Below are 14099 nucleotides of genomic sequence, written 5' to 3' on the forward strand. Positions count from 1 at the left end.
GTCTACTCCGTTAATTATTTGATGTAATATACAATTATTTGATACGCTTGTCACAGCTCCTACTCCTCCTCCTTGTAGTTGGGGTTCTTCTTCAGGATCACCACACCCTCAATTCTACTAGCATAGCTGATATATTCGTTTGTCTCAAGTTCGGCCCGCTCGCCATGGTTTAGTAAAACGGGAGTAGACTGGGTAATCCAACCGGTAATGGTCTTTGGCTTACCGGCCTGACCGACTGTATCGACGGCTTGGCCGACCCGCACATTTACCTTTATAGGTTCTCCCTCCTCGTTTAGAGTTAGAATGAACTTTGGTCTGATACCACTGTTTAGGTAGTAAAACAACTGGTGATGTTTTAGCATAAACGTTGGGCTCGTTAAACCAATCAAAACTGTCAAAAGGGATGCCAACGTTACCTTGTTGAGAACCTGGGCATCATTGAAGACGTCTAAAGTCATTGTACCTTTCCCTAGGTGTACAAGACCTTGTGCCAGTCTAGTCACAAACAAAGTGTTTTGTTCTTTAGAGTAGTAGCTGGCTAGTTGTCTCAGCAGTTGAGCCAATCTCGCATTATTAGTACCGCATCCGCACAAGCCCATTGCAAAAATGGAGTTAATCGAAACGTCTAAGTCAGGGTCATGGGAAAACCGTGATAGCGTGTCGAACACCTTCATCTGCGGGTCTGAAACGCTAACTAACCCCATAGCTAGCGGAACGACACGACGGATATGCTGGTTACCATAGTGCATCAAATGGCCAAAATGACGGAGAGACATCTCCTTGCCAATATCTTCGCCCATTGCAACCATAGCAATACCAAGGACAGAGTAAGTTAGTTCGTCAATGTGTGCCATGGACTTTTCACTACTTTCATCATCCTTGGACTCGTGCTTTCCTTGGTCGCCATTTTTAGCATCTTCTTCCTTGGAGTTGTCCACATCCATTTTATCCTCATCTGCCTTTTTTGAAGTTGATGTCGACTCTTCGTTAGAAATTGCTGAGTCTTCGGTGGTGCTAGCGGTATTCATGACTTCCTGAACAAGGGAATCAATGTCCTCGGGTATATTTTGACCGCTGCCATCTCTTTCGCCTTCAGCATCATCTCCGTCCTCATCGTTTTCACCGTCTTCATTCTCGTCATCGTCCTCCTCCTCTTCCTCCTTCTTCGGAGTTAGACGATACAACAGGTCTTGGATTAACAGAACGTCCCCTGTGCCAGTGTATGCGCAGACGTTTACCAAAACCTCAATAGCCGAAGTGATTGGGTGTTCTATGGCAGATATGGTCTCTAGCACATCCTCAACTTGATCACCCTGTCCCATGTATAGTATACCGAGAGCCAATGTCAAAAACCTAGTCCACTCAGTTTTCAATTCAATTGAAGACCTTTCTAGAAGATTGTCCATGATAGAGGTGGTAATATCACCATTACATGTTCCAACAAAGGCGTGCGCCAAGGCCAACGACGCCATAGCAGAAGTCTCAATCGACAACGACGTATCAGCGGCTATCGGCAGCAACAAACTTAGAAGCTCATCATTTCTGCTTCCTGCAAATGCAATACCCAAGCCCAAAATTGCAGCGCTGCTCAATTTAGCATTTGGGTTGGTGACATAATCTTGTAATAACAGCAAGGCTGGTTCAACGTCTCCGTCATGAACCCCGCATGCAGATACACCAATACCTAGCAGCGCGCCGGCTTTCACTTCAACATCATCCGCATACAAGTACTTGTCTAAATGCTGGAGCCCATCCAGATTCCACTGGTAAATAGAGCCAATGCTTGCCACGGTAGACGTCATACCATCGCCCTTGGTTTTGTACACCCAGTTATCGTCGTCGAGGCACATTTTATCCGCACAGTAACCTAGGTTTAGCCACCCGTTCACAAATGAGGCAGCCAGGTTCTGCTGAGCAGAGTCTAGCCCAGAGCTTGCAAACGCACTTCTGACCGAGTTGTCCAAGTGACTTTTGTATATATCCTCCGGAAACTTGGGAACAGTCAAGTTTAGCTCCTTGGCCAGGTACAAAAAGTGCTCGCTCAACTTCGTACTTCCGATGATATCTTGAACCGCTGAATACTCAAAAGATGACTTTTGAGCCGCCAAAATATAAGCTAGTTGCTTGTGCATGACTGGATCAGTGGTCGCGTCAAAGACGGAGCGAATGAGAGATTCCTCGCCTAGTCTGATTGCGAGGGCCAGCGCCTCAGTAAGCTGGTTCTCTGATAGATACAAAGAAAATGCCGTCTGCAAGAAGGTAACATCCTCTGGGGGAGGTAACAGTGGGACACACGATACCATATACTGGCAGACCCGCTGGAAGGTATTCTCGTCAATGAACTGTGGTAACTTATCGATAGATTCAACTTCAAGGAGCAAATCAACAGCATCGGCCTCGCCATTGTGCTTCAAGAAGTAGGGCACAATATCTAACGCCAGCTGAACTAGAACATCCTTTGGGAACTCTGCGTCAGAGATAGCACGCTTTGATTCTTGGTCGTATGTTTCATCCGACTCGTTCTCAACCTGCTCGTTGTAGACATCGCCCACCTCCAGCGCCAAGTGGCGGATGTACTCGTGCCCCCAGCTCTCGATGTCCTTCTCGTTCGATAGCAGACGGAACCGCAGAGAGTCATGCTTGCCCTCATCCGAGTACGTCATGCTCAACACGGACAGCACGTCGGCAAGCAGCGACTTCAGCTTCGGATCCACCCACTTGTCGTACACTGCACACAGGTCCGGGTATGAAGGGCGCAGAAACTTGAGTGGCGCGGGAACGGCCGTCATAGAACTGGTCGAGTTCTTGATAAACTCCTTCAGCTGCGCCAGGCTCTGTTCGCAGAGCGACGCGTCTGACTCCAATAGCCTCTGTACAAGTGTCTCCAGGTCTGCCTTCAGCCTTAAGTCATCCTCAGATAGTTCTTCCTCCTGCTTTTGGTCCTTGGTCTTCCCTTTCTTGGCCGAGGGTGTTTGCAGACCGCTTGCCGAACCGATTTGTTTGTCCTCGTTGTTCCTAATATCGTCCACCATACTTCAATTGAATTCAATGTGTGATATGGCGAACAGTATAGCTGCAGAGTCTCTTCGAGGTACTGAACTGAAGCTTACGGCTTTGCCCTTTAGTAATAATATTCATTTGCCACCGAGAGCGGTCCAGTTCCAGCTACAGCAACATATACCTATGTACGAAACACGTTACCCGACCATAATTATCTGGCCAGTCTGGGTGGAAGAGTCCTAATGACTACCCCAGAGCAAGTTGAACATATGAGCACTTAGATATTCATATTTAGGATCACTGCACGTATTAGATAACTTCTTAATGTCTTGTGAGGGATCACTTAGGATCAACAAAGGCTCCGCTATATGCCTGGTTTGCCCAGTTTAATATCTTATCGTAAACGATGACGTTGGCGTTGTGGATGTCTATGGAGTGCCTGGAGTCGGGGAATACAAGTAGATCGTAGTTCTCTACGCCGGCAAGGTTTAGCTGGTCTAGGAGGACCAAGGTGTGCTGGAAATGGACATTATCGTCACCTGTGCCGTGCATTAGGAGGAACCGGGGCACCTTAGCCAAGGCGGAGACATTGTGCACTTTGGCATCGGCATAACCGCGAGGATTGGATAGCGGTTCGGACATGTAGCGCTCAGTGTATACGGAGTCGTATAGGCGCCAGTCGGTTACGGGGGCGACCGCGATTCCGTACTTGAAGTAGCGGCCTGCATCGCGCTCCAAGGTTTTTAGCGTGAGATAGCCGCCGTAGGACCAGCCGAATAGCGAAATGCGCTCTTTGTTAACGTAGTACTTCTCGGAGTAGAGCTTCGCCGCCGCAATTTGGTCCTCTGCCTCGTAGTGGCCCAAGTCGCCCGTGACCACGGCGCGGAATGGCTTGCCCTTGAAGCCGGTGCCACGCCCATCTACCACCACGACGATGGCATCGAGCTGCGCAGCAACCACCTGCAAGAAGCTGACCGCGAATTCTTTTTTCACCAACTGCGAGCCTGGGCCGCCATATGCGAAGAAAAACACAGGATAGTGGTTCCGCAAGTTCGAGTCGAAATCGGGAGGAAGGATTTCATAAGAATTGGCAATCACCTTCTGGCCCTCACTGTCGTCGCCTAGGTTGAGTTCCTGGAATTTCGGGTAGTTAAAGGAGTACTCCTTTAAGTTTTCCTTTAGCGCGTTGTTTTCTTCGAGGTAGTATAGCGTTTCTCCGAAGACGTTGCCATTGGAGTCGCTGTCGGAGCCCAAGGACTTCAAATCGACGAGTTTTTGGTATGGCACACCAGGCCCGCGATAGGTCAATAGTAGGAACCTACTGCCCTCCGAAAACGACACATCGTAGACCCCTTCCTTGGACGTATCAGTGACTTCTTGAACATCGTTCGGTTGGAAAAGATTGACGTAATACAAGTGCCTCTCGTTTGATGACTTCCTCGTAGCAATAAAAAACACATCATTAGTATCTAGGTCAAAGGCTACAGGCCCGCCAACAACCTCCCACGCGCCAGAAGTCAATATCGTTGGTGTGGATGCGCTCGGTGGAGAGTAATATGCCAAATGATTATATCCGTTGACCGAGACAACGTCAATGTAGCCATCGTTCGCCCTGTCATTTGTATCATTCCGCGGGACATACATGACCGTCTGCCCAACATCCCACCATCCGCCATTCGTAGACTCGACACGTGGAGTGGTGAACGGCTTATTTTCGTCGGTACTAACTAGCGCAACAGTCAATACCTGTGCGGAGCGATCCATGTACTTGGCTAGCACCTGGTTCTCGCCTACCCAGACCACCTCTGTAATTAGCGTTGCATTATCGCCAAAGTTCACCACGGAGTTCTTCTCGGCAGCTACGTCAAAGATATTGAGGGTGACAATTGGGTTGGGCGTGCCGCTTTTTGGGTACTTTATCTTGCGCACCTCGGGATACAAAGCATCCGCCTCCTGGAGATAGTATGCAATTGGAAACTCATGCACCTGCTCCTCGTTGATCTTGAAATACGCGACGTATTTGCCCGTGGGTGACCACCATAGCGCGACACCGCTGCTGAGGACCTCCTCCTCATAGACCCAGTCGCTCCGACCGTTGAATATAGTGGCGCTGCCGTCAGACGTCACCCGCGACACTTTCCCATCTGCAACCGAATGCAAGTACAAGTCGTTGTCCTTCACGTACGCGATGCGCTGCGAGTCCGGCGACCACTCGGCCACCGCAAGTTTCTGGCCCACGGGATGGAAGTCCCGTTTCTCGATTGAGTACACAAAGTACGTCGCAAAGGTCGAGTGCCTCCAGTTCTTCGTGCTATTTGTGCGCACAAGCCCGTACGAGAGATCCGGCGCGGCGACGAACCCCTCCACCACATAGCCCACGCCCTCGTGCTCGAACGTATTCCCCCGGAAGAGCTCGCGCGTGTAGTTCTCATCGAACACAGACTTGAGCGAATACACGTCGTCCTCCTTCTTCACAAAAAGGCCCTTGTCGTCGTGTACAGACGACAAGCCGTGCGTCCACTGTAGCTGCTGGAACCGCGGCTTGAACTTCTGACCGCGGACAGCCTCAAAGTCCACCTTCAACTTGCCGCTGCGCGTGGCCCGGGAGCTCGTGGTCGGCTGTGCGCGACTGGACTCCTCAAGCACGGGTATGGAGTTAAGTAGAAGAAAGGTGCCCCACACAAGCGCAACCACCACTAGTCCAATCCGCGTGAAATTCAGCGCCAACTGCCGGTTCTGCCTTTTGCACTCGTCCTCTAGCTCGTCGTAGTCCTCCTCTGGCAGTTTTAAAGTCGACGACATGCTGTGGTCGCTGTACCTATACTGCTGTGCTGCCATTGTCAGCCTGTTGTGCTGTAGCGAACGGATTGCAGGTTCTTGATACCGTCGGCTGCTTTCACAGAAGCGGCATTTAAAACAGCCCGCCGGCCCGTCGACAAAAGCTGGGCTTGGGACCATCTATCGGAGTGTCACTGCCGCGCCGCGACTACCGCGCCGTTCCTTCGGGCTTCTGTCGTGCTTTCCGCGACGCACGGAGCCCCCGTGACCCGCCGCGCCAGCCAGCCACGACCAATGACATCCGACATGGAACACGCATCGGCCACCTTCGTGCGGCAGCCGCGCACGCACGCGCTCGGGCGACGCGCCAGAGATACAGATAGCGACGCTGCGTCTGACCGCCTCCGCTGCGATTCCGGGCAAGCCTATGCACCCACACACCTCGTGCCACCCGGTCTCTGGCCGCCCTTCCCATGCCTGTCCGTCCGCGCGCCTGCCGGGCCACTGGCGGGCGCGCGGGAAGGCCCCGGGGAGCCGCCAATGCCCCTCTCCGGTGCATCGGTTGCCCTTCGCTGGGACGAGCTGGCAGCTGGCGGTCTTTGTTACGTCACATTGTACGAAATCCGGATATCTAACGACCCCTGTATGAAGACTATGCTTCCCGGAGCTTCACCCTAGGCAGATCTCGAGGCAGTATCGAGAGTGCAAGGGTATCTGGGACTTGGCAAGTGGCACAGGATGTCTGAGATTAAGCTTGGAGACCAATGGTTCATCATCGTGTCTGACCCGCAGAAGCAACGAGGGGACAAGAGCTCTTCTGGGTCGTACGTAACATACCAAATATCGTCGAAGCCTGCGACGGAGGGCGATAAGCGCAGCGGCGAGGACGACATAACGGTAGTGCACCGGCGCTACAGCGACTTTGTGCTTCTGTACCAGATTCTGGCAAATGACTACCCTGCATGTATCGTGCCACCGCTACCGGACAAAAAAGTGCTCAACTACCTGGACCGGTTCAGCCAGTCGTTCACGCAGAAGCGGTGCCACAGCCTGCAGAACTTCCTGCAGCGGCTGGCGCAGCACCCTGTGCTGTCGCAGTCGAAGATCCTGCATACGTTTCTGGTCAGCTCCGACTGGGATGCGTACCAAAAGAGCCTTGCGGAGACGGTCGGCAACCTGAGCAACAAGGAGGAGCTGACGGAGACGATCATGAACGCATTCAAGTCCGTGCACAGCCAGAGCGACGAGTTTGTGGAGATCAAGGAGAAGAGCGGCAAGCTGGACCACAACGTGTCGAAGATCGACAAGCTGTTCCACCGGGTGGTGAAGAAACAGGAGGCCATCGCTGAGGACTACGGCAAGCTGGGGCTGAGTCTGCGCGAGCTACAGGAGCTGGTCACGACCGGCGACGACAGGAACAGCGAGGTGGGGAATCTGGGGACGAAAATCAAGACGTTCAACGAGGGGATGGCGCAGCTGTCATACAGCCTGCGCGACCTGAGTCGCTACATCGACTACGAATACATCATCGACTTGCGAGACATGGAGGACTACATCGACTCGATGAAACAGCTGATCAAGCTGAAGGACCAGAAACAGATCGACTACGAAGAGCTCAGCGACTACCTCACGCGATCGATCAACGAGAAGAACAACCTTATTTCGGGGTATGGGTCCGGAAGCAACTTCTTTAAGAGCAAGCTCGAGGAGTTCACGGGGATCAACCAGGAGGCCGCTAGGAGGGAAAAGATTTCCAAGCTGGAGTCGAAGGTCCAGGCGCTGACGACAGAGGTTGAGAACGCCAAGAAGGTGGCCGACGCCTTCGAAAAGGAGGCGCTCAAGGAGGTGGAGATCTTCGAGCAAATAAAAACACGCGAGCTGAAGCGCTCCCTCACCACGTTGGCCGACCACCACATCGAGTTCTACCAGAAGATGGTCAATACATGGTCCAAGATAGAAGAGAGCCTGTAGCTGGTTCCGTGCATGTACCGCTGCTATGGACTATTTGAGCTTGCATATACGTCTTTTCTATCCTCATTACATTAATCATTAGCTAGGTTTCAATTTCTTATGTTGATGTAGGTGGAACGCACGCCGCTGCGTTTCCAGCTCTTCGATGATGTTGTCGTGGTCGCCGTCTATCAGCGCCCAGTCCACGTCAGCGTGGACGTCCGCATCGGCGTGGAAGCGGGAAACCAGGTCTGCGCCGAAGACGCCCACGAACTCGGCTTCGCTCAGATACTGCGACCACTGAAGCGGCGGGAACGTCTCCCTGTCCAGCTTGCGCGCGGCCTTGGCGCGCGGCTTGGGCGCTCTTTCGTTCTCCCGCACGTAGAAGTAGCGCAACAGCATGATGGCCTCCCGCCGCAGAACGCCAGGAATGGCAAGGTGCCGGTTCTGCGGCGCGGTGCTGGTGTCGCGCTGCACCGCCAGGATCGAGCCATTCCCCCCGAAACGCTCGTTTCCGCAGCCGAATATCACGCGCCCGATGCCCAGCTGCTTCAGCGCCGAGGCGCACATCACGCAGGGCTCGACGGTCACGTACACCGTCACCTCCTTGAAAATCGATGCGTCCTGCTCGCCAAAGAGCTCTTGCACCTGCGCAATCGCACCAAATTCGGCGTGTGCGATGCCAGTCAGCGACCGATTGGTGTCGTTCATACCATAAGCGATGATCTGATCGCTGGGCGTGTGCACGAAGACACATGCAACGGGCGTTTCGCCGTGGTCCAGTGCATAACGGGCCAGCCTGATGGCCGTGCGCATATGTTGTGTCATCGAGCCCATGGACCTCGCAATTATTCGACGGTGAGATTTGGTCACTAGAATCGCTTTTCCAGTGCGAAATAAAATAATTGTACTGATCTGGTCTATAAAAAATCCATCTATATACACAACACAGCACTCATGGCAGCCCCAGGGCCTTTGCGATCTCGTCAACAATCGGCCGAATGATCTCCTTCTTGTTGGGGACCATATGGCCTCCAGGGTGCTCAAAACCCTTTACCTGGTCCTCGCCATAGGCCTTCACGTAGATGTCCTGCAAGTATTTCGATCTAGCCGCCGGCACCGCGGCGTCCGCAGCACCGTACAGGAAAAGCACCTGCGTGGGCTGGCCGGGCGGCGGTGCGAAGGCCTGCTGGTGGCGGGCCGCGATGCGCAGCGCCTGCGGCGCCACGGGATCGGGCTCGGTGAAGGAGTAGCCCGACACAAAGAGCCCGACCTTCAGCGGCGGGTGCCCGGGCACCAGGTCGCACAGCCGGTTGGTGAGGATCGCTGCCAGCGCCGCGCCCTGCGAGAAGCCGACCACACCGTCGTACGGCCCGTGGGCGCGGATGTGCGCGGCGACCGTCTCCAGCGCGTCCGCGACGTTCAGGTCTGCCGACACGTCCGTGTGGTGGAACCACGCCCGGTTCATGCCGGCGTCCACCGTGGCGCTCCACCGCTCGGCCTCGACCGAGAACGGCAGGTCCGCGGGCTGCAGCTCGACCGGCCCATCTATGTAGTCACACTGCACTCCGGCCTTCTTGAGTAGCTTACGAAGTCCGGACGACTTCTCGCTGAAGACGCGCCCGTTCTGCAGAAACCCATGCAAGAAGAGCAACCGAGCCATCCTTTCTGTCGTGGTGCTTGGGAAACTTAATCTACGCGGAACTTCGCCGTCGCTCAAGTACGGCAGCGTGTGCGCACCACGAGATGCCACATTCTCCTGCCGAAAACGCGGCGGCTGCGCAGCGCGCAGCCCTGCCGCCCGCCGAAGCGCGCCGTTACATGCTACTCAGTTGCCCAACGCAAGACTCTTGCTAGCCGTACTACTGCGTGCCAGCGCGCGAGTGCACGGCACTGCCAACCGGAGGTGCCAATGACCGGCCCGGCGCCAGCCCCGCCGCCGCCACAAGCTAGGGGCGGCGGCAGTGCATGCGACTAGTAACTGCACGATCGAGCTAAGCGCTCGTGAGCGTGGGAACAGTGCTTGATGACAAAAAAATTTAATGACCATACAGAAGCACTGCCTCGGCTTGGCATTACGACGCCGTGGAAGACCCCAAGTCACTCGCTGTCAAGTACCGTCGGTGAGGTACCCTAGGATCATGGACCGTCTGACATCTACAAACCTGGCTTCCAAGGTTGGTGTTCCGATGGCGGTAGACGCAGAAAACCAGCTCGTGGCCCAAAGGCTAGTGGGCGGAGGCACGCCAGAAAGCGGAGACATATACAAGGTAAGCAAGCCGGCACATGCAACGACGCGCATAGGGGCTATTGGGATGTCGGAGAGCATGCGCGGTGGCGGAGGCGACAGCAAGCGGAAAACGCTTCGATACGTGCTGGAAAAACAGGGAAACGGGCCGTCGTTCGAGGCACAACTGTTGCTAGAGCGGATACCTGACAGTTTGCCGCCGTGCGAAGAGTTCCAGCAGCGACTGCGAGAGTGCCAGGACGGCACGCTCCTGCTGAATTTGGCTACGACGTTCTACCAGCCCCTAGAGGATGTGGCGACGGTGAAGGCGCTGTTCCGCTTCCGGGACTACTTCTTCCACCACCAGGGCTGGTACAGCCTGACGTTCAACCAGTTCGTGCGCGTATACCCGGTGATATCGTGCCTGATGGTGAAGTCCAAGGGCCAGCGGGAGAAGGTCAAGTGCCCGAAGGCCTTTGTGTCCGAGTCGCGCTGCAGAATGGACACTTCCCATCGCTCGCGCAGCCAGCGGACACGCTCCAAGAAGCCGCGGCTGGAGTGCGACTGCAAGGTGAACTACCGGATCGAGATCGACATGACGGAACGCATGGTGACGATGCTGGTGAAGGGCCTGCACACGCATCCTATCGAGAATGTGCTGGCGTTCAAAACGTCATTTTTCCTGGTGAACATCCTGGACGACCTGTGCAAGAAGGGCCATAAAAACGTGAACCAGATACAGGATATAATGAAGCAGCGGCTGGAGCCTTACGACTGGGACAACATCGGCTTCACACAGATGCTGGCCACACGCTCGCACTTCACGAATCGCATAGCCAAGTTCCACCCACCCAACGGCCTGGCCCGGGGCTTCGAACCTGGCACAATTGTCATAACCCACTTCGAGGCCGATAAGCCCTCCGACGAGCGCACAGAACACGACCTCCCGGAGCTGGTGTTGCAGCATGGAGACGGCATGCTTCAGCAGCAGCTCGGCCGTGCAGACCCCATGGTGGACACACAGCTCGAAAACGAAGCGCCCGAGGAGATGGAGCAGCTCCAGGATGCCATTATTTTCAGCCTCACCAAGATCGGCGAGGCTGCCAGGAACCATAAACGCAATGGCGATCTGCAGTGGATAAGGAAAGCAGCCAAAAAGTTAACCAGTATTGCCAAGGAGCTCGATCTAGACTCATCATCTGACCTGCTTAAAGAGTAGCACCAAATTTCCGAACTTCTCTTACGTTAACGACAATAATGAACTTCTTTACCTTGCTTGCAGTTTCTGCTGAAAACGCATACAATGCACTGTACTATAGCTCTTGAAGATATACCAGTCATGGGTATCGATCGGTATACATGCCTACTGGCGGAATGCCGTTGAGAGGTACCGTAATCTCAGTATCATATATCATGAGAGACGGTTGCACCTGGATCCATTTTCGGTTGTCCACCTCAATGGCGTGAACCACTAACCACTACTACTTGACCGCAAGCAGCAGCATTCATAACGTCGGACAGCGCTTATAGGTTTGTCCAGACATAATATTGCTATATAGGAGAGTACAATGTCAGGTATGTTATCCAGCCGACTTTTCGGTCGCCTTAGGTGGCGAAGGCGTTGCAATCAATAGATCTTACTAACTATGGACTGCACAGGAAATGCTCAGAAGCCCGATGCGTCCGAGATGCTAGCAGACTTGGATTTGAACAAGAAGACGAAGGAAACTACGCTCGAGGCGGGTTCCGCCGAGAGTGCGCCATCGGCGCCTGCGGAAAATCAGGCAAAGTCCGATTCGAACCTCATCAACTCAGAATACGAGGTCAAGGTGCGCTTGGCAGACATCCAGGCGGACCCAAACTCACCGCTATACAGTGTGAAGTCCTTTGAGGAGCTTGGGCTTGCACCGGAGTTGCTGAAGGGTCTTTACGCAATGAAGTTCCAGAAGCCGTCTAAAATTCAGGAACGCGCACTACCGCTGCTGTTGCACAACCCCCCCAGAAACATGATCGCGCAGTCCCAATCCGGGACGGGGAAGACCGCTGCCTTTTCGCTCACAATGCTGTCCCGCGTGGACGTTGCGGTTCCTGCCACGCAGGCCATCTGTCTGGCGCCGTCGCGCGAGCTCGCGCGCCAAACGCTGGAGGTGATCCAGGAGATGGGCAAGTTTACCAAGATTGCATCGCAGCTCATAGTCCCCGACTCATACGAGAAGAACAAGGCGATCAACGCCCACATTATCGTCGGCACCCCCGGCACGGTGCTCGACCTCATGCGCAGAAAGATGATCCAGCTGGGCAAGGTCAAGACGTTCGTTCTGGACGAGGCTGACAATATGCTTGACAAGCAGGGCCTGGGAGACCAGTGCATCCGGGTCAAGAAGTTCCTACCGAAGGACACCCAGCTGGTGCTGTTTTCCGCCACGTTCGACGACAGTGTCCGCGAGTACGCGCGCAGGGTGGTGCCCAACGCAAACTCGCTCGAGCTACAGAGAAACGAGGTCAACGTCAGCGCAATCAAGCAGCTCTTCATGGACTGCAACGACGAGCGCCACAAGTTCACCGTGCTCTGCGACCTGTACGGCTTGCTCACAATCGGGTCCTCGATCATTTTCGTCCAGACAAAGCAAACAGCAAACATGCTCTACACGGAGCTCAAGCGCGAGGGGCATCAGGTCTCCATCCTGCACGGCGATCTGCAGAGCGCCGACAGAGACCGCCTCATCGGCGACTTCCGTGAGGGCCGCTCGAAGGTGCTCATCACCACCAACGTCCTTGCGCGCGGCATCGACATCCCAACGGTCTCCATGGTCGTCAACTATGATCTGCCGATGACCGCAAACGGCCAGCCCGATCCATCTACCTATGTTCACCGGATTGGTCGGACCGGCCGCTTCGGCAGAACCGGCGTCGCAATCTCCTTCATCCACGACAAGAAGTCCTACGAGACGCTCGCCGCCATCCAGAGCTACTTCGGCGATATCCAGATCACCAAGGTGCCCACGGACGACATGGACGAGATGGAGAAGATAGTCAAGAAGGTGCTCAAGTAGCCGGCCGCCAGGCTGGGCCCCAGTGTATATAAATTAATTACTGCTGCGCCATCGCCTGAGCAATCGGCGCGCCCCGACGTATCGCACGGCTTGCTTCCCCCTTTTTCCGCACAGATGCCCCTGCCGCTGTATAAAAAGCGCACGCTCCCGCGCCGACAGCACCGGCATCGCCCAGACGCCAGCCATGAACTCCACCAAGGTCGTCAACGTTATTATCGGTATGTCCGGCCGCCTCGCCGCCACCCGCAGCAGCCACTAACTCCGCGCAGCCATTTTCTTGCCGCCAGTCGCCGTCTTCCTCGCGCGCGGCTGGGGGGTCGAGTGCATAGTCGACCTCCTCCTGACTATCTTTTTCTTCTTCCCGGGCATGCTGTACGCGCTCTACATCGTGCTCACCAGCTGAGCCCTGTGTAACGTATCTAATGGGGCCAGGCCCCGCAAAACAGCATTATTATCTACTTACAAAGGCATACATCTATGTATCAGAGCTGTGGCGCCATCATGTCCATCAGCGACGACTGCACGAACGCCACGCCCACGCCGAACAGCGCGAGGTTCACCACCACCGGGTACGCCGGCGAGTCGCGGAACTGCTGGAACATCGACTGCTTCTTGGGCGCGCTTGCGCCTGCGCCTGGGATACCGTAGGCGCCGTTCATCTTTGCTGTGTGGTGGCGGGAGCGTGCGCCCGCGGCGCGGGCGCAAATTTTATCTGCCGCTGTTCGTACACAGCGACCCTCCTGCTAGTCCCTGTCGCTCGTCACGATACATACCCCGGTCACGACCAGCGCTGCCGTCTCGTCCTTCGTCAACCGCCGCCTGAGCCAGCGCGGATTGCAGAGCGCGCGGGTTCGGGGGCGCAACACCAGCGACCGTGCCAGCCGCAGCACATATAGGCAGAAGTCGTACGCGTACACCGCCACCAGCGGTCCCAGCAACAGCCACGCGAGCACCTTGCACACCTGCCGCGCAACGGCGGCAGCGGCCAGCACAGCCCAGTAGCAATCTGTAAGCGCGTGTAGTGAGACGTCCATGGCGGTGGTGCGAGCGGGCGGTAGGTGGCGATGCACGCTGCTGTTTTAAACCCCTGC

At 55.1% G+C, this 14099-nt stretch overlaps 10 protein-coding genes across 10 annotated transcripts; 4 read left to right on the forward strand and 6 right to left on the reverse strand.

The window, feature by feature from the left end:
- Positions 1-59: 59 nt before the first annotated feature.
- On the reverse strand, positions 60-3032 carry RPN1 (proteasome regulatory particle base subunit RPN1; the record flags this gene model as incomplete). Its single annotated transcript, NM_208827.1, has 1 exon — positions 60-3032. The coding sequence occupies one exon, from the start codon at positions 3030-3032 to the stop codon at positions 60-62; it is 2973 nt and encodes a 990-aa protein (NP_983474.1).
- A 307-nt stretch (positions 3033-3339) lies between these two features.
- DAP2 (dipeptidyl aminopeptidase) lies at positions 3340-5958 on the reverse strand (the record flags this gene model as incomplete). The annotated part of the gene is made up of 1 exon (NM_208828.2): positions 3340-5958. One exon carries the CDS (start codon positions 5956-5958, stop codon positions 3340-3342), a length of 2619 nt encoding a protein of 872 aa, NP_983475.2.
- A 558-nt stretch (positions 5959-6516) lies between these two features.
- Positions 6517-7749, forward strand: SNX4 (Snx4p; the record flags this gene model as incomplete). The annotated part of the gene is made up of 1 exon (NM_208829.1): positions 6517-7749. One exon carries the CDS (start codon positions 6517-6519, stop codon positions 7747-7749), a length of 1233 nt encoding a protein of 410 aa, NP_983476.1.
- Positions 7750-7827: 78 nt separating this feature from the next.
- TAD2 (tRNA(adenine34) deaminase) lies at positions 7828-8565 on the reverse strand (the record flags this gene model as incomplete). Its single annotated transcript, NM_208830.1, has 1 exon — positions 7828-8565. The coding sequence occupies one exon, from the start codon at positions 8563-8565 to the stop codon at positions 7828-7830; it is 738 nt and encodes a 245-aa protein (NP_983477.1).
- A 118-nt stretch (positions 8566-8683) lies between these two features.
- Positions 8684-9391, reverse strand: FSH1 (putative serine hydrolase; the record flags this gene model as incomplete). The annotated part of the gene is made up of 1 exon (NM_208831.1): positions 8684-9391. One exon carries the CDS (start codon positions 9389-9391, stop codon positions 8684-8686), a length of 708 nt encoding a protein of 235 aa, NP_983478.1.
- A 379-nt stretch (positions 9392-9770) lies between these two features.
- On the forward strand, positions 9771-11174 carry AGOS_ACR077W (uncharacterized protein; the record flags this gene model as incomplete). The annotated part of the gene is made up of 1 exon (NM_208832.2): positions 9771-11174. The coding sequence occupies one exon, from the start codon at positions 9771-9773 to the stop codon at positions 11172-11174; it is 1404 nt and encodes a 467-aa protein (NP_983479.2).
- Positions 11175-11523: 349 nt separating this feature from the next.
- On the forward strand, positions 11524-13008 carry DBP5 (ATP-dependent RNA helicase DBP5; the record flags this gene model as incomplete). Its single annotated transcript, NM_208833.2, has 2 exons — positions 11524-11530; positions 11615-13008. The coding sequence occupies 2 exons, from the start codon at positions 11524-11526 to the stop codon at positions 13006-13008; spliced, it is 1401 nt and encodes a 466-aa protein (NP_983480.2).
- A 184-nt stretch (positions 13009-13192) lies between these two features.
- Positions 13193-13411, forward strand: PMP3 (Pmp3p; the record flags this gene model as incomplete). The annotated part of the gene is made up of 2 exons (NM_208834.1): positions 13193-13226; positions 13278-13411. 2 exons carry the CDS (start codon positions 13193-13195, stop codon positions 13409-13411), a joined length of 168 nt encoding a protein of 55 aa, NP_983481.1.
- Positions 13412-13490: 79 nt separating this feature from the next.
- Positions 13491-13667, reverse strand: TOM6 (Tom6p; the record flags this gene model as incomplete). Its single annotated transcript, NM_208835.1, has 1 exon — positions 13491-13667. The coding sequence occupies one exon, from the start codon at positions 13665-13667 to the stop codon at positions 13491-13493; it is 177 nt and encodes a 58-aa protein (NP_983482.1).
- An 84-nt stretch (positions 13668-13751) lies between these two features.
- Positions 13752-14042, reverse strand: AGOS_ACR081C (ACR081Cp; the record flags this gene model as incomplete). Its single annotated transcript, NM_208836.1, has 1 exon — positions 13752-14042. One exon carries the CDS (start codon positions 14040-14042, stop codon positions 13752-13754), a length of 291 nt encoding a protein of 96 aa, NP_983483.1.
- Positions 14043-14099: the final 57 nt, after the last annotated feature.

The sequence above is a fragment of the Eremothecium gossypii genome, chromosome III (genome assembly GCF_000091025.4).
Source record: "Eremothecium gossypii ATCC 10895 chromosome III, complete sequence".
Taxonomy (NCBI): Eukaryota; Fungi; Ascomycota; class Saccharomycetes; order Saccharomycetales; family Saccharomycetaceae; genus Eremothecium; species Eremothecium gossypii.